Source organism: Narcine bancroftii, chromosome 3, assembly GCF_036971445.1.
Source record: "Narcine bancroftii isolate sNarBan1 chromosome 3, sNarBan1.hap1, whole genome shotgun sequence".
Classification (NCBI taxonomy): Eukaryota; Metazoa; Chordata; class Chondrichthyes; order Torpediniformes; family Narcinidae; genus Narcine; species Narcine bancroftii.
Genome location: NC_091471.1, coordinates 80,509,716 through 80,533,248, shown reverse-complemented (window position 1 = coordinate 80,533,248; position 23,533 = coordinate 80,509,716). Strand labels below are relative to the sequence as shown.

General features: G+C 42.1%; 2 protein-coding genes across 2 annotated transcripts in view; both read left to right on the top strand.

Moving 5' to 3' along the window:
• LOC138756689 (uncharacterized) overlaps positions 1 to 1,228 on the top strand; it is a 45,971-nt gene extending 44,743 nt beyond the window's left edge. The window contains exon 8 of the mRNA XM_069923076.1: positions 771 to 1,228. Coding sequence (XP_069779177.1) covers positions 771 to 1,228 — 458 coding nt within the window. The remainder of the gene's footprint in view (positions 1 to 770) is intronic.
• Positions 1,229 to 1,274: 46 nt separating this feature from the next.
• Positions 1,275 to 21,700, top strand: LOC138756688 (cell division cycle protein 20 homolog). The gene is made up of 7 exons (XM_069923075.1): positions 1,275 to 2,025; positions 7,046 to 7,233; positions 8,691 to 8,785; positions 9,362 to 9,593; positions 12,624 to 12,749; positions 13,793 to 13,910; positions 21,361 to 21,700. Exons 1-7 carry the CDS (start codon positions 1,275 to 1,277, stop codon positions 21,513 to 21,515), a joined length of 1,665 nt encoding a protein of 554 aa, XP_069779176.1. The 3' UTR covers positions 21,516 to 21,700.
• The last annotated feature ends 1,833 nt before the right edge of the window (positions 21,701 to 23,533 follow it).

Sequence of the window (23,533 nt, the reverse complement as noted above, 5' to 3'; positions counted from 1 at the left end):
AAGTCTTTGTGGATTAAAGCCTGTTGTACAGTCTTTACCTTGTGTATGTCTGATTCTGGCTAACAGCGCACTACAATTTAATCTGATGGCTGCCTTGGAAAAACTCCTGAGCGCAGGGAGCCTCAAAGTCGACCCACGCCACCCGAAAGCCCAGACACGCTTCGAGATCTGGCAGCACGTGGTCGAGGCAATCATCGAGGCATATGCAGGTGGCATCCTGGACTCAGATCGGAAGAGGTTGGTCCTACTTTGGTCAAAGCTGGGTCCCCATGCCTTCCAGGCAACTAAAGGCTGCTCCATGTACAAGAGCACAATGGACACTCTTGAGAACTTGTAAAAGCCCCCCCCTGAATATGGTCTGTGCAAGGTACCTCCTCAACACCCGAGCCCAGCAACCCATGGAGACAGCTGAGTCTTACCTGGGACACCTGCGAGAGTTGGCCCGACCGTGTCTGGCTGAACCCGGGGTAGGCGCAGAGGAGGTTGAGAGGCTGATCCGGGATGCCTTCATCCAAGGGCTACGGTCGAAGGACATCCAGCAGAAGCTGCTGGAGGATAGTATCTACCCCTTACCAAGACAGTGGAAGTGGTCCAAACCCTGGAAGCTGCAGCTCTGCACATCAAAGCCTTCGATTCCAGGTTTCCTCAGGCTCCCTCATGGCCCTCTCACACTGCAGCTGGGGAGGAGAATGTCACTGCAGCAGGCGCCCGGCACCCCTGTAATTACTGGTGTGGGTCAGACCGATGATTGCACCGAAACTGCCTGCTAGGAACCAGTAGTGTTCCCGATGTGGCAAGAGAGGCCACTTTGCTAAAGTGTGCCTCTCAAAACCAGCCGGCAGCTCAGCGGCCCTCTATGCCTCCCCACCTCCCCCTCAGACCCCTCCACGTGGGCGTGCCAGATGGCGCCATTGTTCCCGTTACAACTTCTTTCTTCCCCGACTCCGACGGTGCAGCATCCGGTTCAGCCAGTGACGATTGCAGCATGTGCCCCGAGCACCTGGACCAGCCCCTGCTTGCCGAGAACTATAGCGACATCACTTCCGGTTCACGGCATGACGTCACTTCTGGCAGACGTCATGACGTCACTGCCACTGGCCACGACGACATCACTTCCCTCAGTGCAACGAACATGACTGGGGAAGGAGGCCAGCCATGCAGTGGGCCCCCATGTGCCACCGCCATCTTGGGCCAGGCAGTAGCTGACACGGAGGGCCCCAGACGATGATGAGAACGACGTGGTCAACACGGGTGATGACCAGGCTGTCCTACCAATGCTCTCCAGGCTTCTAGACGCCATCAGCTGCCGCATGCTGCACCCCACGACCGATGTCGACGTGATCAACACGGGCAATGACCAGGCCAACCTACTGACGCTCCCCATGCCTCCGGACGCCATAAATTGCCATGGACAACTGGAGAGCGACGACTCTGACCCTGAGATGGTCCTGGCTGCTACCACGCTGACAAGGGACATCCCTCACGACCTCGGGTGCTCTATGATGGACATGCAAGCAATTGGGCAGGTAACAAAATGCCTGTTCGACAGTGGCAGCACCAAGAGCTTCATTCACCCGAGCGTGGCCCATTTCCTGAAATTAAAAGTCCACCCCACCACCTGCACGATCGCCCTCACCACCAAGGATAAGACTGTTGGTACCCTCAGGAGCTGTTTGGCCAATATAACTGTGGGAGGGAAGACTTACACAGGGTTCAGGCTCCTGGTCATGCCTAAACTCTGCGCTCCAGTCCACCTGGGTCTAGATTTCCAGTGCCACCTTCAGAGTGTCATCCTTGCCTTCGGGGGGCCCCAACCTCCACTCAAGTTACACAGCACGCCAACCTACCAGCCCCGGCCAACCTGTGGTCTCTCCACACTACGCATTACCCCACCTGCGCTCTTTCCACTTTTTACGCTAGGCTGCAAGCTGATCACCGCCAGACGTAGGCGCTATTGCACCGCAGACAGAGACTTCATTAAGGCGGAGGTGCGGCGACTCCTGGCGGAAGGAGTCATAGAGCCCAGTAACAGCCCTTGGAGAGCCCATGTCCTGGTGGTCAAAGGGGGAAGTAAGCTGAGGATGGTCATGGATTACAGCCAGACCATTAACCAGTACGCCCAACTGGATGCATACCCCCTGCTGAGGATCACCGACATGGTCAATGTGATAGCCCGCTACCGGGTTTTCTCCATGATTGACCTGAAGTTGGCGTATCACCAAATCCCCATCCACCCGAAGGACATGCTCTTCGAGGCAGACGAGCCACCTGTACCAGTTCCGCCGAGTTCCCTTTGGGGTCATGAACGGGGTCTCTGTCTTCCAGCGTGAGATGGATAGCATGGTAGACAGGCACAAGCTAAAGGCGACGTTCCCGTATCTGGATAACATCACTATCTGCGACCGTGACCAGCAGGACAATGATGCTAACCTGGAAAATTTCCTCCAGTCAGCTGGGGAGCTGAACCTCACTTACAACAAGGAGAAGTGTGTGTTTAGCACCACCCGCCTCACCATCCTGGGGTACATCGTGGCCCACGGGGTCGTCGGCCCAGATCCAGAAAGGATGCGCCCATTAATGGAGCTACCTCTGCCCCCCCACGCTAAAGGCCCTCCGCAGGTGCGTTGGCCTATTATCCTATTATTCGCAGTGGGTCCCTCATTTCTCGGACAAGGTCTGGCCATTGGACCAAGTTACAACTTTACCCCTCCCACCTGAGGTACAGATAGCCTTCATCCACACATCAGGCAGGACATCGCAGATGCCACAATGCAAGCCGTGGATGAGGACTCCCCGTTCCAGGTGGAGAGCGATGCCTCCGAGGTAGCCCTCGCTGCTACCCTTAACCAAGGGGGGAGTCCCATCGCTTTCTTCTCTAGGACCCTCCACGGCTCCGAGCTAGGGCATTCTGCCATTGAAAAGGAGGCCCAGGCGATTGTGGAAGCAGTCCGCCACTGGTGCCACTACCTGGCTGTCAGGAGATTCACCCTCCTCACGGTCTAGTGGGCCATGGCGTTCATGTTTAACACTACCCTCAAGAGCAAGATCAAGAATGACAAGATCCTGCGCTGGAGAGTCGAGCTGGCAACCTACAGCTACGACATCCATTACCGCCCCGCGAAGTTTAACGACTCCCCCAATGCCCTCTCTCGGATCTGCACATTTATGCATGACGACAGGGTGCAGGCATTGCATGAGTCCCTCTGCCATCTGGGTGTCACTAGGTTGCACCACTTCATTAAGTCCTGGAACCTGCTGTATACTATCAGGGACATGACCGAGGCCTCCCGGGTCTGAACGGAGTATAAACCCCGTTTCTTCCGCCTGCCCCAGGCCCATGTCATAAAGGCTACTCGGCCCTTCAAGCATCTCGCCATGGACTTCAAACGGCCCCTGCCTTCCACGAACTGAAATGTCTACTTCCTTATAGTAGTGGACAAGTACTCACGCTTCCCTTTCGCTATCCCTTGCCCAGACACCTCCATGGCCACCATCATCAGGGCCTTGGGGCAGATTTTCACCATGTTTGGCTACCCCGCTTTCATCCACAGTGGCCAAGGGTCTAGTTTCATGAGTGATGAGCTGCGCCAGTACCTGACGGCGAGGGGCATCGCGACCAGCTGCCTGATGAGTTATAACCTGAGAGGCAATGGGCAAGTGGAAGGCGAAAATGGGGTGGTCTGGAAGGTAGTCCTCCTGGCTTTCAAGTCAAAAGGGTGGGCCATTGAGTACTGGCAGGACGCCCTGCCCGAGGTGCTCCATGCCATTAGGTCGCTGCTTTGTACGGCTACCAATGAGACCCCTCATGAACGTCTGTTTACATTCCCCAGGAAGTCGGCAACTGGAATGTCCCTCCCAGCATGGCTCATGTCACTGGGACCAGTGCTCCTGCGTAAGCACGTATGGACACACAAGGCCGAACCCCTGGTCGAGCAGGTCTTCCTCCTACACGCGAACCACAACTACACCTGTGTTAGGTTCTGCAGTGGCAGGGAGGACACCGTCTCAACCAAGGACCTGGCACCAGCAGGAGCACCTATCACTCCACAGCATCCTTCAGCCCAGGATGACGCTGACCAGGCATACATCCCCATCCCCAGGCAGCTATGGGACGTGCTGGACCTCCTTAACCACCAGGGGCCCGCTTCAGCCCTGTGGGACGAACCTCCTCCCCCAATCATCCAATACAAGTATCGCACATCGACCCTGGCCCCTTGGCCACCCTCTGTGCGGCACCACACCAGTCACACACACCCCTGCTGCCAGCCCCCCCCACTTCACCTCCAACCAGTGACAAAGAGCTAGTCCTACAATGGTGACAGAGGCCCCGGCGGCAGCTTGATCATCTCATTCTGTAAATATTGTATTTTGTATAGTGGGTATGATTACTGCCCCCTGGGACAATTTTAAAGAAGGGGCTGAATGTGGTGGTACACCACTGGTCTACTGCAGGGGACAACCTCTGTACCTGCAGGAGTGTACTGCCAGCCTACTTCAGGGGGAAACACCTGTACCTTCAGGAGTGTAAGGGGACAGGACAACACCTGGCTGGCTGTCAATCAGTCGGCCTGAATGGATCAAGTCCCACCCGGTTGGGTGTCAATCACCCTCCAGGATATAAGCCTGCGCTGGCCTCCCGAGGCCTCACTCAGAGTTGCTGCAACTACAGCCAGCCTGGCTCTGTGGAAGTCTTTTTGGATTAAAGCCTGTTGTACAGTCTTTACCTTGTGTGTGTCTGATTCTGGCTAACAGCTCACCGCAAACCACAAGCGCTTTGACCAGGCTGAACTAAGCACTCACAACCCATCTTCCAAATGGGGTTTTCCACAAGCTTTCCAGCTTGTCCTGTTCCAGACCCAGCTGCTGCTGCTGATTGTAAAACTGCAGAACTCAATTCTCTCTCTCAGAGAAAAAGCCTGTTTTACTCTCTCTGCTTGGAAAACCACATGACCTTCTTAGAACAGCAAGCTCCACTCCAGACAGCCTGGGGCTCTGACGAGTTCTTTCATCTGTTGCCTTTTTGTAAACAATAATCCATGGGCACTCTTCAAAGCTTTTGCAAAGGCTCTTGGTGCCAGCCTGTCCAGCATGAGCAGAGTCCCAGTATTTTAAAGTGTTTGTATGTTACCTACACTAAAAACCTGCCCCAATTTATCTCCCAAAAACATATCTATAATCTGTCATACCATGCTTTCATACTAATGTAAAACTGGTGTGGTTCTGGTGTGATATCCCCAATCCTGCAAAGCAGAAACATCAAAATAGAAGCCACTGCACAATAAACATCATATTCTGTTAGCACTTTCTGGAAGAAGATGTACACTCTCCCAATAAAAATAAGTGAAAAACTACTGAGGGCAAAAATTTGTGACTCTGATTCAGAAATTGACACTATAAATTTTCATGTCATAGTGCAAGCTAGTAGATTAATGCAAGATACAGTATCTCAAACGATGAATGGGTTAATTTCTCTGATACCTTTGTCAAACATCAACTTTCTCTGATGCAGTTAATAAAAGTAATGTTCTGTTGTGGATCTGACAAACTCCAATTCAGCATTTTTTTGCAAAAATATCTATGATTGGTTGTTCTTCTATCATGAACACTTCAACATAAGGATTACTATACAGATCCTTGAGAAACCCATCTTCTTGTAACTGCATAGAATTTGGAAGTTTGATGCTTTGTTTGGGATTGCCAGGGATTAAAAAAACACTGAGGTTTTTAACTCTCCAAAAATAATTTCCAATCTGTCAGCATCTTCCTAGTTTTAGAGAGGAAAAATAAAGTAGTAAAATAAAGCTTGATAGGATGATCTTTTTCCCTTGTAGTAATTAACAATGATTTACATATACATTGTATTTGCTTTGAGATTTTATAATCTATCTTATATGACACAAAGCAAACAACTGGAAGCCATCTCCTTCTCCATACCTTAAAGATATCAAAATGTATGCGTATACTTTGCATTAATACATTGCAAAATTAGCTCAGTGTCTAGTCTTTAGATTGTAGGCATTTGTTCTAAAGGCAGAAATTTATATTCAATTTTCAACTTTACGTAAACAATTCTCTGTCTGATTACCCAGAGAAGGAAGGTGAATAGAGAATGGAACACAAATTAATCAAAATTGCTCAAGCGAGTTGCTATTTTATATAGAGAAGTGTATACCTTACAGCTGTTCAGAAAAGTTGGATACTCCTAAAAATGGGATGAAGGAATACAGAGAGGAAATTTTTTCTTTTCTGTTTCAACATGATGGTGGGAGAAGTTACTTAGGACTTTAATGAAAAAGTGTTGCAGGACCTCATTGTTTTAAGTACATACACCTTGTGAATTGACACTACTTCCAAAAGATTTCCAATGTAGTTCTCAAACCACCATCTGTAATCCAAAGGAAGATCCTGTGCACATTGGTTAAATCAGAGTTTTCTTAAAATTCTTTCTGCTTCCTACAGTAGGAAACCAGGAGAACTGAAGTACAACTAAGTAATTCTAAGCAAAATATATTGTCCTTGTTAATTTAAGGGAAGTTTTTTTTTACAAGTAATGTCTTTGTGATAAATGGTTACCAGTATTACCAGCTAGGTTCAAGATATGCTCACCTTTATTCTTGTAAAAGATCATTGTTTCTCCTCTCTCAGTGCCCAAAAGTTTTAAAAATCCCTTTTCTTGAACATGTCTCCCATGTCTCTACTTTTATTATTCATCCAATCATTTCTTGTTCTCTGTCACCATTGTCAAAGCCTCTCTCTCCCTTACTTCCCAAACCTCTGTTATTGAGAATTATAATTTGATTTCCTGGCTTTCATTTTCTAGTATCTGTAATCCCTATCGTAATCATTCTACATCCCTATTTCAGAATGCTCCCCTGGGATCCTATTAATTTTTTGAACTTTTGGTCGGCTCTCCCAATCTCTTCTCAGTTGGCACAGTGTTCATTTTCCAACAGGCCCTTAAGAAGTACCTCAGAGCATTTGTCTGTGTTAACTGCACTATCAAAATGTAGCTCATTGTTACAAACATGGATTTTATTTTTTTTAGATCTTAATTTGGTTGACTGGAATGCTGCAAATCTTGTAGCTATTGCCCTTTCCAATGCAGTTTACCTTTGGCACCCAGAAAAGGGAATCCATGAGGTAATTCCCATGGAATCTGGATACATTTCATCACTGGCCTGGATTAAGGATAGAAACAGTCTTGCAATTGGAACTAGTTCTGCTCAGGTGCAGGTAACTGGGTATTGATTATTGTTATTTTCGATCAATTGGGAAAGTTTGGAGAGGAGTATTGTATATTTTATTTAAAATTCCAACATCGTTGAAATATTGTAATTGCTGGTTTTGAAAGATATGCTAAAGATGTTTATAGTAATGATTATATACAACATTATGGATGTATGTAACAATATCTAAAGGAACAACTATTAATGAGGTGCCAGACTTCTCATTGAGAGTTGAGAGGAGTAATTTTTTGGCTTATGGCCTGTATTCATAAGTGGGCTTCAGATCAGTTCTTTCAGAAACCGACTTACATTAAAATTTGACTCTTTTTCTGTGTTCTTTATTTGGCAACTGATAATTTAAAATGTAGACATAAAGCATGGTTACAGGCCCTTTCAGCCCATGAGCCTGTGTCACCCAATTGTACCCAGTTGACCTACAACCCCTGTCTACTTCAAGGGTGGAAACTCACGCAGACCAGGGAGAACGTACAAACTTACAGACAGTGACGGATTTGAATCCAGGTCGCTGGCATTGAAACATGTTGCACTAACGTTTACACTAACTGTGCTGTCACCCTGTGATAACAGAAATAGCTAAATATTAAATTGTTACATTCAGACATTCTGGAGAGGAGAGTACATTCTTCTTCATTTTGGGATGAAGATCGTTCAGTTGATTGAAATAAAAATACTAGAGTGAGAATTCTTTCCTTGGCCCTCTTCACTTTTGGGATTAAATCAAGGATTCCTGTGGATTTTAACTGGGCTTCGCTGTGAATGGAGACTAGAGATATCCATATTTCTTTGGGAATTTCACTTGATCTCATGATATAACCAGAGAATATCATCATAACTAGATATACATCAGAGGAGTTAAGAAGTTCTGCCTCAATGACTGAAAGAACAGAAGGGTTAACTCTACTGATGGATGAGCTTTATGTGGAGATTAGCAACAGAAGCTACACTTTTTAATAAATGCCTTTCTTTTTCTCTCTAAACAAGTCCCACTCTATATTCTATACTCGATATTCAAGTCCCACTTCTGAAGTTTTTTTCACAACTGACTTTGTTGGATGTAGTCCTTCGGATGAAAAGATTTAATTGGTAAATGCAAATGTTTGCATGTTATTATTTTGAAGAGCAGAGAAGTTATCCCTGGAGTTGTGACCAAAATGATTCCATGTCAACACATTAAAATGCAGATAATCTGGAATTTGTGACATCCACTGCTGCATACCCTGCATTGCAACATTGTCTGCAATTCAAAATCGCTTAGTAATCTTAAAGTCCCCAAGTTTGAATGATGTTCTGGAAGTTCTTATTTTTTAAAAACATTTGAGAGAGGTAAGGGAACCTACAGGCGTTAGAAGGAAGACACAAGAAGAAAAGAATGGCCTATTCTATTAGTTTGGATGCAATACTTTAGCAAGTTTGCTCATAACAATTTTGTATTTACAATTCAAGTTGTGGGATATTGAAACTATGAAGAAATTGCGAAATCTTCAAAGTCATTGCTCAATGGTTGGAGCTCTGAGTTGGAATGATCACATTCTTACCAGGTATGTCTGTAGTAGGTGAGTTGTTCAATCACATCTTAGAATCATTTTAGTTATATTTTTCTTGAATGTTTACTCAATGCATGTGATTGGGGAGATAAGATTGTGTGGAAATTTATTGATAAATAAATTTGTAACTAAATAGTTACAAATTCCTAGTAATGGAACAAAAATATTTATGTTTGATTTCAAGATAATTGTTGGCAATGCACATCTCAAACTATCTACAGCCTTCATCTCCACCTCTATGATGTTATACAGTGTGTTAAGATACTGATCATATTTGTAGTTATATCAAATGAATAAAAATTAGAGATTGAACATGAGTTTTATGCTTCATCACCAAATGTAAATTTTATCAATACTTTTGAAATTATAAGGTTTAGAATGAATTGTTAATAAATGAATCAATCCACACGATTCACACAATGATTTTTTATTTGGAACGTGAAAGAATTTTATGAGCTAATCATCACTGGACCCTCCCCTATTAAAAAACTACTGAATTTTGCTGATGTGGATATGAAAAAGTTGGCATTTCTTACTTATATATATTTTTCATCTATTCATGTTCTGTAGTGGCTCTCGGTTTGGATCTATTCACCATCATGATGTTAGGATTGCCCAACACCATGTTGGCTCTCTCCTTGGTCATGATTCACAAGTGTGCAGCCTCAAATGGTCACCAGATGGTGAATTCCTTGCTAGTGGTGGAAATGACGGCCTCCTGAACATTTGGCACAATGATCCTGGGGTCAACAACAGTGATAAACCAGACATGACCATTAATCATTTAGAATCAGCTGTAAAGGTGAATGCTGATTAATTACTAGTAGTATAACAATGTATGTTTCTTGTTTGCTGCTCATAGATTGGTTAAAAACTTTAAGTAACTTTACAAAGTCATAAAGACATAGTCATCGCATAATTCAGTACAGACATGGCAGCTTGGCCAACCCTATTTTTGTTCACGTTCAATAATCTCATTTACCAGCACATGGTCTACAGGCTTCTATGCTCCGGTGATTCAATCACTTGTCTAGAGGCTTCTTAAATGTCATGAAAATATTTGCCTTCATCACCAATTTTTAAGCTATAGGCCTACCCATGCCCTGGGTGGAAAAAATCTTCATCAGATCCCCTTTAAATATCTTATCCTTTATCTTCTAGATCTAGAAACCTCAACATCATCTGCACATGCACCATTGAAAGTATGCTGTCAGGGTGCATCACTGTATGGCATGGAACTGCTCCATCCAAGACCACACAAAAAAAAAAACTGCAGAGAACTATGTACACAGTTTGGACAATCAGACAAATCTCCCTCTCCTCTCCATTGACTCCATCTACATTTCCCACAGTCTTTGAAAAACAGGCAACATATTAAAAGACTCATCCCACCTCAGCCATATTTATTCTTCACACCCCTCTCCCACCATGATGAAGATTCATGAGTGTGACAGATTTGTTTTCCTGCCATTATCCTTAATGAACTTCACAATAGTAAAATGATGTTGCCTTTGCTCTGTATGAACTTATCTCTCTCTGTAACTACAGTCAACTTTGTTTTGCTTACTGAACTATATATGGGTTGACTATCTGGTCTGCTCACAAAACAAACTTTTTAATTGCACCTCAAATGTGACAATAAATGAACTTGATCTCTATTTTGTGGAAAGGTCCCTCATTCTCTATCCTAAATATGCCCCTTATAATTATCTACATTTCTCAGGTCACCCCCCTCAGTTTGCTCTTAGAAAACCAAATGCAGCATATCCAGCCTCTCCTTATAATGGAATCCTCCATCTCAGGCAAGATTCTGGTACATTTCTTTGCACCCTTTCCAGTAAAGTTATATAATTTTTCTTGAATTTTTAACTATGGTGACTGGAATGGTACATGGTCTAACTGATGTTGCACTATGATTTCCGGGCCTTATATTGTATATCTCAAACTTCTTCATCTCAACATTGTTCACCTGTGCTATAACCTTCAGTGATCCTTGGACTTGTGCATCAATGTCCCCCTGTTCCTATGTATTCCCTCAGGCCCTACCATTCATAGTGTATGCTTGTAGGATACTTTGAAGTCCTACCCTTATAAATGCGCACCAACCACCATTTATCAGATTAAATTCTTCCTGTCATTGCTTAGCTCATCTTCCCAACAATATTGTCCTATAGTCCATGACTACTTTGCCCTACCATTAATAACACAACCAATCTGTGAATTATTGATTGTGTCCTACATTTACATCCATGTAATCACAAAAACAAACGGTCACCTTCACCCTCTGCTTCCTATTACCAAGTTTTGTACTTAGATACTATGATGCACTTTCTTTTCTTCTTCTTTCTTTCTTTGGCTTGGCTTCGCGGACGAAGATTTATGGAGGGGGTAAAAGTCCACGTCAGCTGCAGGCTCGTTTGTGGCTGACAAGTCCGATGCGGGACAGGCAGACACGGTTGCAGCGGTTGCAGGGGAAAATTGGTGGGTTGGGGTTGGGTGTTGGGTTTTTCCTCCTTTGCCTTTTGTCAGTGAGGTGACTATGATGCACTGGTGATTGAGTAAATGGGCCAATTTGCATTGCAGCTAGATGACAAAGCAGTAGGGTAAAGTTGGTGTGCTGTTGTGTGTAAATCAATACCTTCCACACTGCAGGCAACTGTATGGAAGAACAGAATATGCTGCAAGTCACTCTGCCTTAAGTCTCAGCATTGTAAGCAGAGAGTATCTGGTCACTTGACTTTATGGCAGTCACGACTGCTAAAAGGATTAATGATATCTTTGAACTTCATTTTAACTAATATTAATATATTTACTCAATTTATACTCTAACTTATGCCTTATTGATGGGAAATTATAAAGTGAGTCTCTTGCTATGGGTGAGTTACTTCCTAATTTGGATGATGGGTACAGTGTGTTTACCATCCTCGAGTTGCAGTATTTATGAAGCTGGTTCTCTTAAGTGCCTGGTCAACAGTGGCCCCATGAAGATTGATTATACAGTTTGCAATGACGTAAATGAATATCGTGTTATATGGCGAGCTCTCCACTGGCCACCGTGACAGAGGTGCACCAAAGAAAAGGTACAAGGACTGCCTAAAGAAAGCTCTTGGTGCCTGCCACATTGACCACCGCCAGTGGGCTGATAACGCCTCAAACCGTGCATCTTGGCGCCTCACAGTTCGGCGGGCAGCAACCTCCTTTGAAGAAGACCGCAGAGCCCACCTCACTGACAAAAGGCAAAGGAGGAAAAACCCAACACCCAACCCCAACCAACCAATTTTCCCCTGCAACCGCTGCAACCGTGTCTGCCTGTCCTGCATCGGACTTGTCAGCCACAAACGAGCCTGCAGCTGACGTGGACTTTTTACCCCCTCCATAAATCTTCGTCCGCGAAGCCAAGCCAAAGAAATGAATATTAAAGACTGGCTGCTATTCGGCTATATTTGAAAGTTGTCCATACCTTGCTGCATTCAGTCACAAACTAAGCAACAAAGCAGCATGCAATAAACATAGATCAGATCAAATTTTGTCAAAAAAATTCTTCAGTGCTAATTGTGAATAGTACAATTGATAACCTGTACTATTCTTTATTGAAAACAAGGCTTCCTATTCCACCTATTCAGATAGAAAGACATCACAAGAAGGTGCAATGTTATGATGAACTTATTACAAAATACCTTGGTTTCAATGAAGTACTGGAATAAAATTCAGGAAATAATTTGCATTAGGAAAATACATATTTACATTTTCTACTGTTCCAGGAGAAAACAATCTATGTAGTCAAGCAGCAAATAACTATTATTTAGCAATAACTGAATGCTTTTTTCAATAGGCCATGAACTGGTGCCCATGGCAATCTCGAATTCTTGCTGTTGGGGGTGGAATGAAAGATGGGCATTTACGTATATGGGATACAAAAACTGGGAGCTGCATTAAAGACATAGATACAAGATCACAAGTAAGAAAATACTGAATCTTGTAATGTCATTACTATGTTTAAATTTGCAATTGGGCTTTGTGGTTTGGTGAATCTGTACATTGATTTTGCTCCAACCAAATAAATTGTGCAATTTAATCTATGGACCAAGTCAAAGCCAAGATGCTATTTTACTTCCGTCTTGAGGCATCTGTCCTTTTGAATTATATTTTGAGAGATTCTGGCTTCTTTGAAGTCACCACCATGATATGCTCTTGTCTGCCTGCTGACGTCTTGCATGTATCGGGATAAGTGAAAAAGACCATTTCTGAATTTTGCAAAATGTACCTATTTCTTCAAATACAACATAATTTCCATAAGGTTTAAGTATATTTTACATAGAATTTATTATAATCTTGTCCCAGTTGACCCAGGAAATACTTTTGAGAATTCCTGCCATGACTACTGATACCACCAATCTTTATTAAATGATGTTTGAAATTGTGGTTATTTTACGTATCTTTAATTGATATTTTAAATTTTAATGCATGATTTCATTTCAACAGATTTTAAATGTTCTGATTGATTTGAGCACCATTGAAATATTTTGACACATGGTATAGCTTAGAGTTGAGTTCAGATACTGATAAAGGCTTTCAGAGGTCTTTTAGGGATGGGCTTATTTTGGTTTGCCCATGTTACTCAGCTGTTACTTTGGAAGACTGTGTTGACCAGCACTCCCCTGGTTTGGTTGTCTGGAACAGTAACATTAGTTTTCCAGCTCTGAATAACAGAGAAAGTGGCCAGAAATTTTGGGCAATGGACTTCACAGGATAAACTAGGCTTTCATTTCCACAAACATTCCGATTTCTATAATAATCACTCAAGTAGGAATTGTCTGCAGCTTTCAAATGAGCAGTGGGCTGAAAATTATTCTATATAAGGGACAAGTAGAATGGGAGAAAGTTATTCCTCCCATCTCTACCCCACACACTACCAACCCAAAAGTGTGTTCCAACAACAGAAAGTTGAAACAATCAATATAAAAACCATGCATTACTAATTAAAATTGGGTTTCCTTCCAGATTTGTTCATTGCTCTGGTTACCCAAGTACAAAGAGTTAATAACTGGTCATGGTTTTCCCAAACATCAGGTTTCTGTCTGGAACTACCCATCTATCACAAAGTTAGCTGATCTGAAAGGTAAGCACCTCATGAACTGCATAGAAGTGTAAATATATCAAAAACTGCTCTAAGGGTCCTGAGTGGGAGGGGAAATTTGAATTAATTTCCTCTGCAAGAATGTATTTAAAAAAACCCTAAGCAATGGAAAATAATCACAAAATGGTTATGAATTTCTGATGTATTGAAATGAAGATAAAATATTATTGTTTTTGGTTGTGTTATGGGTTATATTATATTTTATATCATTATATATGTTTTTTTAAAAAGAGATATATTGTGGGGTTTTAGTGTAGGTCACTTCACAAACAGACATCATCACTTCACAAAAGACATCTCATTTGAAATGCAGGAGCTGTGCAAAAGTAGAGACTTCATGTCTACAGTGACTTTACAGAAACTTTGAAGAATGCCTATGGAGACTTCACAAGTAGGTGTTAATTGGACTGATGTTGTGGAGTAAATGGACTATTTGTGGAGTAAGTGGACTTTAAAGCAACAGATGTGCAGGTATAAACTGATTCCGGTGCCAACAATCTATCTGGTTGCAGTTTGCTGTTCTAAGAGGGGTCATGTGGTTTTCCAAACAGAGAGAGAGAGAAAAAAAACATGATTCATTGGAGAGAGAGAGAGAGAGAGAGAGAGAGAGAGAGAGAACTGATTTCTGCAGTAGCTTTTGGAGGCTGCAACATGGCAAGCTGACAGATTGTTAAAACCCCATTTTGAAGATGGGTTGTGAGTTCTGACTTCAGCCTGTTGAAAACCCTTGTAGTAATTACAAGAGGAAATGACTGGCTAGAGTGTTTCTCCTGAAATAAGGGAAACAAGAGGAACTCTGTGGTGACCTGGAAGAAGAGGTTATCATTTGGAAAACCCACGATGGGGCAGGTTTCTTCAGCAAGACACTGAAATGATTGATTGGAGGGAATCAGTTTGTGTGCGTGTGTCCAACAAGCAACAAATCTGTCTCTGAAATTGACGAGAACCTTCATTTAAGCACCAGAGCCTGATGAAAATTCATAAATGTTAAATTCTGTGCACAGTATAAGAATTGCCTGATACCAGTGAACTTGGAGGAGTAAGAAGTGAGATTGGACTGTGAATCAAAGGATTTTCCTGAACATATACACACAATACATACATATGAGCTTAGAATTAGAAGGGGTTAAATTAGGCTGAGTTAATAGTAATAAGTTAAAGTTTGATCCTGTTTTTATGTTTAAAGAAAATTAAAAGCAACTTTTGTTTAAGTAACATTTGTCTTGGTGAATTTCTATTGCTGCTGTGTTTTTGGGGTCTTCAGTCAATTAAAATTTCTTCAAATGCATAAAATTATTATTACTTTACCATAAATATTTGTGCAGTTATGATTTAAAATACTTGGTCACAAAAAGACACAGGACTTCCAAAGCTTTCCTACTGTAATCCTGGGCCTATCTCTGCTGTGAGACACCAGAAGGACAGGGAAACAGCACAATCTCTGGATAGTTCAATAGATAATCAATAACCAGCAAGTAATTATTTCTATCCACGTGGAACAGATTACTCTCAGCTTTCTGCCATGGTTCTGCTGGTAAGTCAGTTATTATCATGGGTTCCTTTGCTTCCTTTGTGTGATGTTTCAAATAGGTCTCATAGCTGGAAACCATCCTGTGAATGTCAGTGTTTATCCCTGGCCAATAAACAGCAATTCAGGCCCTCCTCTTGCATTTTCCCATTCCAAGGTGTCCCTCATGCATCTTTTTCAACATCACTTTTTGTAGTGATTGATGAATGATAATTCTACTCTGTCTGAGTAGAAGCCCATTGACAACATTCAGTTCAGCTCTGATGTTGTAGTATGGCTGACATTCATCTCTAGGCCATCCTTCATTCAGATTCTTGATGGCCTTTTGTAGAACTCTATCCTTTTCTGTTTCAGCTGTGATCTGCTTGGATTTCATGTCAGATATGGGAAGTGATTCAGTGATGAGAAACTAATGGGACTAAAGCCAAACAAATCACCTGGTCCTGATGATATGCATCCAAGGGTTTTGAAGGAAATGGCAGAAGTTATAGTTGATGCATTGGTGGCCATTTACCAAAATTCCTTGGATTCTGGGCAGGTCCCGGCAGACTGGAAGACAGCAAATGTCACGCCACTTTTTAAGAAGGGATGTAGGCAGAAGACTGGAAATTATCGGCCAATTAGCTTGACGTCTGTAGTTGGAAAAATGCTCGAAGCCGTCATTAAAGATGAAATAGTGAAACTTTTGGAACGTAAGGGTTCAATCAGGCAGACGCAGCATGGTTTTAGAAAGGGAAGATCTTGTTTGACAAACTTGTTAGGATTTATTGAGGATATAATGGGTGCGGTGGATAGAGGGGAACAGGTTGATGTTGTATATTTGGATTTCTAGAAAGCATTTGATAAGGTGCCGCACAAGAGACTTATCAGTAAGTTACAGGAAAGTGGAGTCCGGGGAAGTATATTGGCCTGATTTGAAAATTGGTTGTCTGACAGGAGGCAGAGAGTCGGGATAAATGGGAGTTTTTCTGGTTGGCAGAGAGTGGTAAGTGGGGTGCCGCAGGGGTCAGTGTTAGGTCCACAACTGTTCATCATTTACATTGATGACTTGGAGGAGGGGACAAAATGTGGTGTAGCCAAGTTTGCAGATGACACCAAATTAAGTGGAAGAGCAAATTGTAATGAGGATGTGGAGAGTCTGCAGAGGGATATAGTTAAGCTGGATGAGTGGGCAAAGGTCTGGCAGATGGAGTACAATGTTAGTAAGTGTGAGGTTATCCACTTCGGCAAGAAAAATAAAAGAGATGAATATTATTAAAGGGTGAAAAACTACAGCATGCTGTTGTGCAGAGGGACTTGGGAGTGCTTGTGCATGAATCGCAAAAAGTTAGGTTGCAGGTGCAGCAGGTTATTAAGAAGGCAAATGGAATGTTGGCCTTCATCGCTAGAGGAATTGAATTCAGGAGTAGGGAGGTAATGTTGCAACTGTATAAGGTACTGGTGAGACCGCACCTGGAGTACTGTGTCCAGTTCTGGTCTCCATATTTGAAGAAGGATATACTGGCTTTGGAGACGGTCCAGAGGAGGTTTACTAGGTTGATCCCTGGGATGAAGGGGTTGACTTATGATGAAAGATTAAATCGTCTAGGATTGTATTCACTCGAGTTCAGAAGAATGAGAGGAGATCTTATAGAAACATAGGATTATGAAGGGTATGGATAGGATAGATGTAGGAAGGTTTTTTGAGCTGGCCGGGGAAACTAAAATGAGAGGACACAGTCTCAAGATTCGGGGGAGTAGATTTAGAATAGAGATGAGAAAAAATAGTTTTTCCCAGAGAGTAGTGAATGTTTGGAATTCTCTAACCAGGGAAGTGGTTGCGGCTGCCTCATTAAACATATTTAAAATTCGGTTAGATAAATTTTTACATGATAGAGGAATTAGGGGATATGGGGAGAAGGCAGGGTAGGTGGAGTTAGATCATAAATTAGATCATAAATTAGATCATCCATGATCGTATTGAATGGCGGAGCAGGCTCGATGGGCCATTTTTGGCCTACTCCTGTTCCTACTTCCTATGTACCTATGATCAGGTTCACATGGAGATTCACAACTGTCTCAGTGGAACTCTCAATCTGTGCCTCACTTTGATTTGTTGCCCTGGATAACGCATCAGCTAATACAATAAGTTTCCCTGGTGTTGACACCAATCCAAAGTCATAACATTGTAAATTCATCACCAGGTTTTGGATTCTTGCTGACATTTCAATGAGACTTTTCTTGATTATCGCTATTAATGGTTTGTGGTCCATCTCTGCCATGAATGTTGGTAGACCATACACATAACTGTGGAATTTCTTGAGTCCATCTGGGACTACCGTGAACCTGAGGTGGTGCTCTTTAACTTTCACCTTGAGTCTACATGTACCTTTCGTGTCAATGCTGTGTCCATTGTAGGCTTTGAGCTGTACAGGATTTCCATGGATATATGGCTTTATCTTCATTGCCCTGATGTCGCGCTCACAGATCAAATTGACCTTTGCTCCTGTGTTCAGCTTGAAAGGAATATTTGCTCCATTTGCATGCAATGACACAGTCCACTTATCCTGCTCAACTATGTTCATGCTTAGTTGTTCAGTATCTGTTGGTTTATAATCTTCCTGCACTACCAAGCCAATGAAAAGTGTATCACTGAGGGTGGTTTCTTCTATAGAGTGTACAGTTTCACTTTTGTTTTATTTCCCTTTGGAAAAACATTGGTTTGCATAATGATTCTGCCCTTTGCACTTATTACAGACTTTAGGGCATTGTTTTTGTGGATGTTCAGTGCAACATTGTTTTCACTTGAATCTCTCTCCATCTTTTTGTTGTTTCTTATATCTCATTTTTTGTTTATGTATGTGGACACACATGGTGGCTATGGCTATGCTTTCATTTTCACTGGCTTTTGCGCTGTCACCAAACTTTTTTGCATGATGCATAGCTAATTCACTGGCGTGGCATATCTTCAAAGCTTCAGCTAAGGTAAGCTCTATCTCTCCAGCAACCTCTCTCACTTTCTTATCAATAATCTCGAACACAATTTGATCATAGATCATTGAATCTTGCAGCAATCCAAAATTGCATGTTTTTGCTTTTAATTTCAAGTCTATTAAAAAAGTATCAAAGCTCTATCCTTGTAGCTGTGTGTGTGATCAAAACACATACCTCTCAAAAGTTTCATTTTTCTTTGGTGAACAGCTTTGTCGAACTTGCCATGGTCATCTGCCTCAGCAAAAGCAAATGTATTGAAAACCTTTTATGCTTGAGGTCCCACCACGATAAGTAGCAGTGCAATTTTCTATGCATTAGGTTTGCTATCGGGTAGCAGGTACAGCATGAATCTTTGTTTCAACAACTTCCACTCATGGTTGACATTTCCATTCCAATTTACAGCATCAGGTTTCCTTTACATTCTCCATATCTCAGCTGATATTGACTGATTCTCACTCTGGGTACCATGTGATGTTTCTTTTATTTAATAAAGAAACTTGGGTTCTTTTAAAACAACTATATTTATTAGCCAAGACACACAGATAAGACTTTGTATACTGCAAGCAGTATAATTATTAATATAACTAAGACAACTATTAGCCATGTTAGTGAAAATATGACTTTGTTTTATAAGTGCTTGGAGATATTGCCTATGGCCAAAATGTGATCTAAAAAGAATGTTGTCTCACAGTTTGATAAACATCAAAAGATGATTAAAAGAGAGAACATTTTGAGGTTTTAGAAACCCACACTATATATTTTAATGTCTCTTTGATTCTTTGCAGGTTTGTAATCTTTTTTCTGTAGAAGACACTGTGGTGCTGAGCCTGTGCAGTATTTCCATTAGCTCCCCTTTTGCACCTCAACTGTCCTCACAATAGGACAGGAAGTGATGGATGGAAATGTTTCAATGCAGCAGCAGAACATGGGTGTAGGACACTGTGACTGCTAATATAATCATGGACTTTAGATGGTGCCAGGTTAGAGATCATGGATATCTAAGGGAGAGAACTCGGACAATTGCAGATCTCAGATCTATAGTTGCATTGAGCTGGAAGCCAACTACTTTTGAACGAGATGACTGAGCCCATACTGAAGTGCAGTAAATAAAACCCCCATAAAGATGGAGAAATCAATGAAACCCTGGATACAAAATTGGCTAAGAGCCAGAAAATGGAGAACAGTTGTGAGTGACTCCCCAGCCGCTTTTCCCTCTCTATTTATCCTTCCAGCCGCTCTTCCCTCTTCATCCATCCTTCCACCCCTATGGCAACTTCCTACTGTAATTGCAGAAAATGTATAACTGGTCCCTCCATTTCCTCCCCACCCCCCATCCCTCATCTCCACCCATTGCACCAAACAGAACTTGCAGATGAGGCAGATTTTCACATGCACTGTGTCCAACTTAATCTACTGTATTGGCTGAAATCGATGTGACCTCCTCAACATTGATGAGAACAATCTTTGCTGAGCTTCTGTGATCTGTTATTGGCTACAAACTGCAGCTCACAGTTGCCAGCCATTCACATGCCAATATGCCTGTCCTCAGCCTCATCCATTTCTAGGGTGAAGCCAAATGTAAACCTCAAGAATAACAATCATGTTCTGCCTGAGTAGCCCAAAACCAAATGGCATGAACATTGAATTTCACAGTCTTGGGTAACCCCCACCCCCATTCCGGATCCAGTTCCACTGTTTCCATTTAACCTTGCTCTTGTACTTATTTTTCTTTCAAAGTGCTCCCAGTCTCCTCTCCTACCTTTCTTTCCACCTCTCCCACCTTATCCAGCAGTTCTATTACCACATGGGCTTTTTCCAGTCTTCCCTTTTTTATGCTTGTTATCTCTCCATCCCATATTTTCTTGATAAAGGGCTCTGACCCAAAATGTTGACTGACCATCTCTTTCCATGGATGCTGCCTGACCCACTGAGAACCTCCAGCATCTCATGGTTTGCTCAAGATTCCAGCATCTGCAGTTCTTGTGTTTGAATAGTTGTGAGTGATTGTTTTACTGAATTAAGGCCATTGCTCATTTTAATATACAGTATAATGTCAGGGCACAAGTTCATAGTTTTCAGAGGACACAAAACTCAGAAATGCAGTGAACAGCATTCTAGTAAAATAGACAGATAGATGTGGAGCACATTTAACACTGAGAATTTTGATTGTAAAAGAGAAGTAATACAGAAGCATAAGTGCAAAAAAAGTCCATTCAGCCCTCACCCTACTCCATGATTAAATGTACTGATAACTAATATTCTATTTTAAATCAATATTACCACGCCATCCTTATACTCTTGATACCTTCCACATCTTGAAATCCATCTATTTTATTCTTCTTAAACATATTCAGCAACTTGGCTTTCACTACTTTCTATAGAAGAGAGATCCACCCCTGAGCAAAGTAATTTCTCCACATATCAGCCTCAATATCCACGTATCTGGAGGTCGTGACCCCTCGTTCTTGGCACCCAACCAAAGGTAACACCCTGCCCATATCCACCTTGATGAGATCTGTCAGAATTTAGTACATTTTAGTGAAATCTCCTCTGTCCACCAGTGGACAGTCTACTTAGACCAACGTGATCTCTCCTCGTACAAAAATCCTGCCATCCCAGGAAACATTTGCTGCATCCCTTCTATGGCAAGTACCAGTTTATTCTTTCTACTGTGAGGGCACCAAAACTGCATGCAATACTCTCGCAGCAGTCTTGCCAAGGCTGTGTGTAATTGTTCAAGGACATCCTTGCTCTTGTGCTCAAAACCTCGAAGGTCAGCAGCCAATTGGCTTTCTTTACTGGTTTGCTGCAGGTTCACAGTTACTCTCAATAGCATATAAAGATACCCAAGTTCCTTTGTACAATAGAATTTCCTATTGACCGAGAGGTAGTCTGAAATAAAAATCTTTTAATGCTGTTCTTTCTTTGTAGGTCACAGAGGGAGAGTTTTGCATCTGACATTGAGTCCTGATGGCAACGTTGTGTTTTCAACAGCTGCTGATGAAACTGCATGTTTATGGAATTGTCTGACCACCAATGAGCAAACAGAGGGGAGCTCCGGGGAAGAAGGAACACTGACTTTATAATGTAAGCTGTCTGACTTGAGGTGCACAATTTTTATTGTTTTTTTTTCCCCCCCACACCATAAACCACATTGACCATGATACACACTTTTTCCTTTTCAAACATATACAGTGCCATTTTCTCCCCCCCCTCCTCCCTCCTCCCATCCCACCCTCCCTACCTCCCCCCCTCCCGTCCATTTAAAGTACAAAATCTAGGATACATTAAACCAGTCAAACAATGTTGTCATTCAATAAAAATACACAAGAAATTCCACTGAGTCAATTCTTTTCATTTCCTTCTCCTTCCGTTAATTTAGGTAGTGAATGTCCCCGGTAGGTTTTCGCTATTGTGTTTCATGTAAGGCTCCCGTATTTGTTCAAATATTTCAATCACAATATTTATTGTTGAAGATCAAGCAGTTACTACATTAAGCCTTGGTTTTAAGAGACTACAGAATGTATTATTGTTAAAAATAGAGTTTAATATTATTTATGAATACTGCCATCCAAGTCAGAGCAACTTATAGAAGACATAGTTATCTGTGGTTTATTAGAATTGAATTTTGGATCATGGTGCACAAGATGAAAGAACCCACCAAAAAGCAGCAACAACTTCTATTTATATACTATAGTATCTTTAATGTAGTAAGGAACTTCACAAGAACATTAGTACATTGGCTACACGCAACTGAAGGGGATATTGGGATAAATTAATGAAACTTTATTATTGCATCAGCAAAATGAATAACCATTTAGGAGCAAGGGAAGGAGAGATTTCTTTGCACAGAATACTGTTATAGGTTATATTATATTAAATATAAATATGTTTTTTAAAAAAGATAGATTGCGGGGGGTTTAGTGTAGATCACTTCACAACCAGATACTTACACTTCACATCTCATTTAGAACGCAAGGGGTTTGATGAAGACATGCAGGCACCAATGGCTTTGTGAAAGACAATGGAACTGCTTTGGAAGGAATTTCAAAAGCAGGTGCAAATGGAGAAATCCAGGCTCAAGTGCTGATAAAGATCTTTCAAGGATTAGATTTGGTGCCTTGGGAGAAGTTGGTTTTTACAAACAGAGAGAGAGAGAGAGAGAGAGAGAGAGAGGGGGGGGGTCGGTTCTTCAGTGCTTTTTGAGGCTGCAACATGGCAGGCTGGCAGGCTTGTTGAAAACTCCATTTTGAAGACAGAGTGTGAGTTCAGCCTGTTGAAAACCCTTGTAGTAATTACAAGAGGAAATGGCTGGCTAGAGTGTTTCTCCTGAAATAAGGGAAACAAGAGGAACTCTGTGGTGACCTAGAAGAAGAGGTTATCATTTAGAAAACCCATGATGGGGCAAGTTTCTAGGGCAAGACACTGAAGTGGCTGATCGGAGGAAATCAGTTTGTGTGTGTCAAACGAGCAACAAATATCTCTCTGAAACCAACTAGAACCTTCCTGAGCGGTAACCATTTACCTTTAAGCACCAGAGCCTGGTTAAAATTCATAAATGTTAAATTCTGTGCACAGTGTAGGAATTGCCTGATACTGGTGAAGTTGGAGAAGAGAGAAGTGAATGACTGGGCTATTAAAGCAAAGAACTTTCCTAAACATATACACATTACATATACATGCGCTTAGAATTAGAAGGGGGTTAAGTTAACAGTAATAAGTTAGAGTTTAATCCTGCTTTCATGTTTAAAGATAATTAAAAGCAACCTTTGTTTAAGTAACCATTTGTCTTGGTGAATTTCTATTGTTGCTGGGTTTTGGGGTCCTTTGGGCTTGTAACAATATTGTTGAGGGTCAGTTATCAGATAAAAGTAAGACAGAAATGTTTTTTAGACTGCAAAAATCGCTGAAAAAATTAACATAATTACTGCTCAGGTGGTCATTCACACTGGGTGCAATTTTAGACTGCAAGTACCTGAGTGCAGCAGTCCTGGTGTTTGGATGTGCAGTAGAGTGAATGACCAACAACAAATTTTTCCAGTACAATTTCCACTGCAGGCTTCCTCCAAAAAGTTGTAGGGGTCCCGTGCGGTGCACTCTCCTT

Bases quoted from the DNA above. Each gene is read 5' to 3' on its own strand.
- LOC138756688 (XM_069923075.1), top strand. From the start codon at position 1,275: ATGCTCTCCAGGCTTCTAGACGCCATCAGCTGCCGCATGCTGCACCCC. The intron at 7,234-8,690 runs GTAACTGGGTAT...TTACAATTCAAG, and splicing joins CTAGTTCTGCTCAGGTGCAG to TTGTGGGATATTGAAACTAT. The intron at 13,911-21,360 runs GTAAGCACCTCA...CTTTCTTTGTAG, and splicing joins AAAGTTAGCTGATCTGAAAG to GTCACAGAGGGAGAGTTTTG.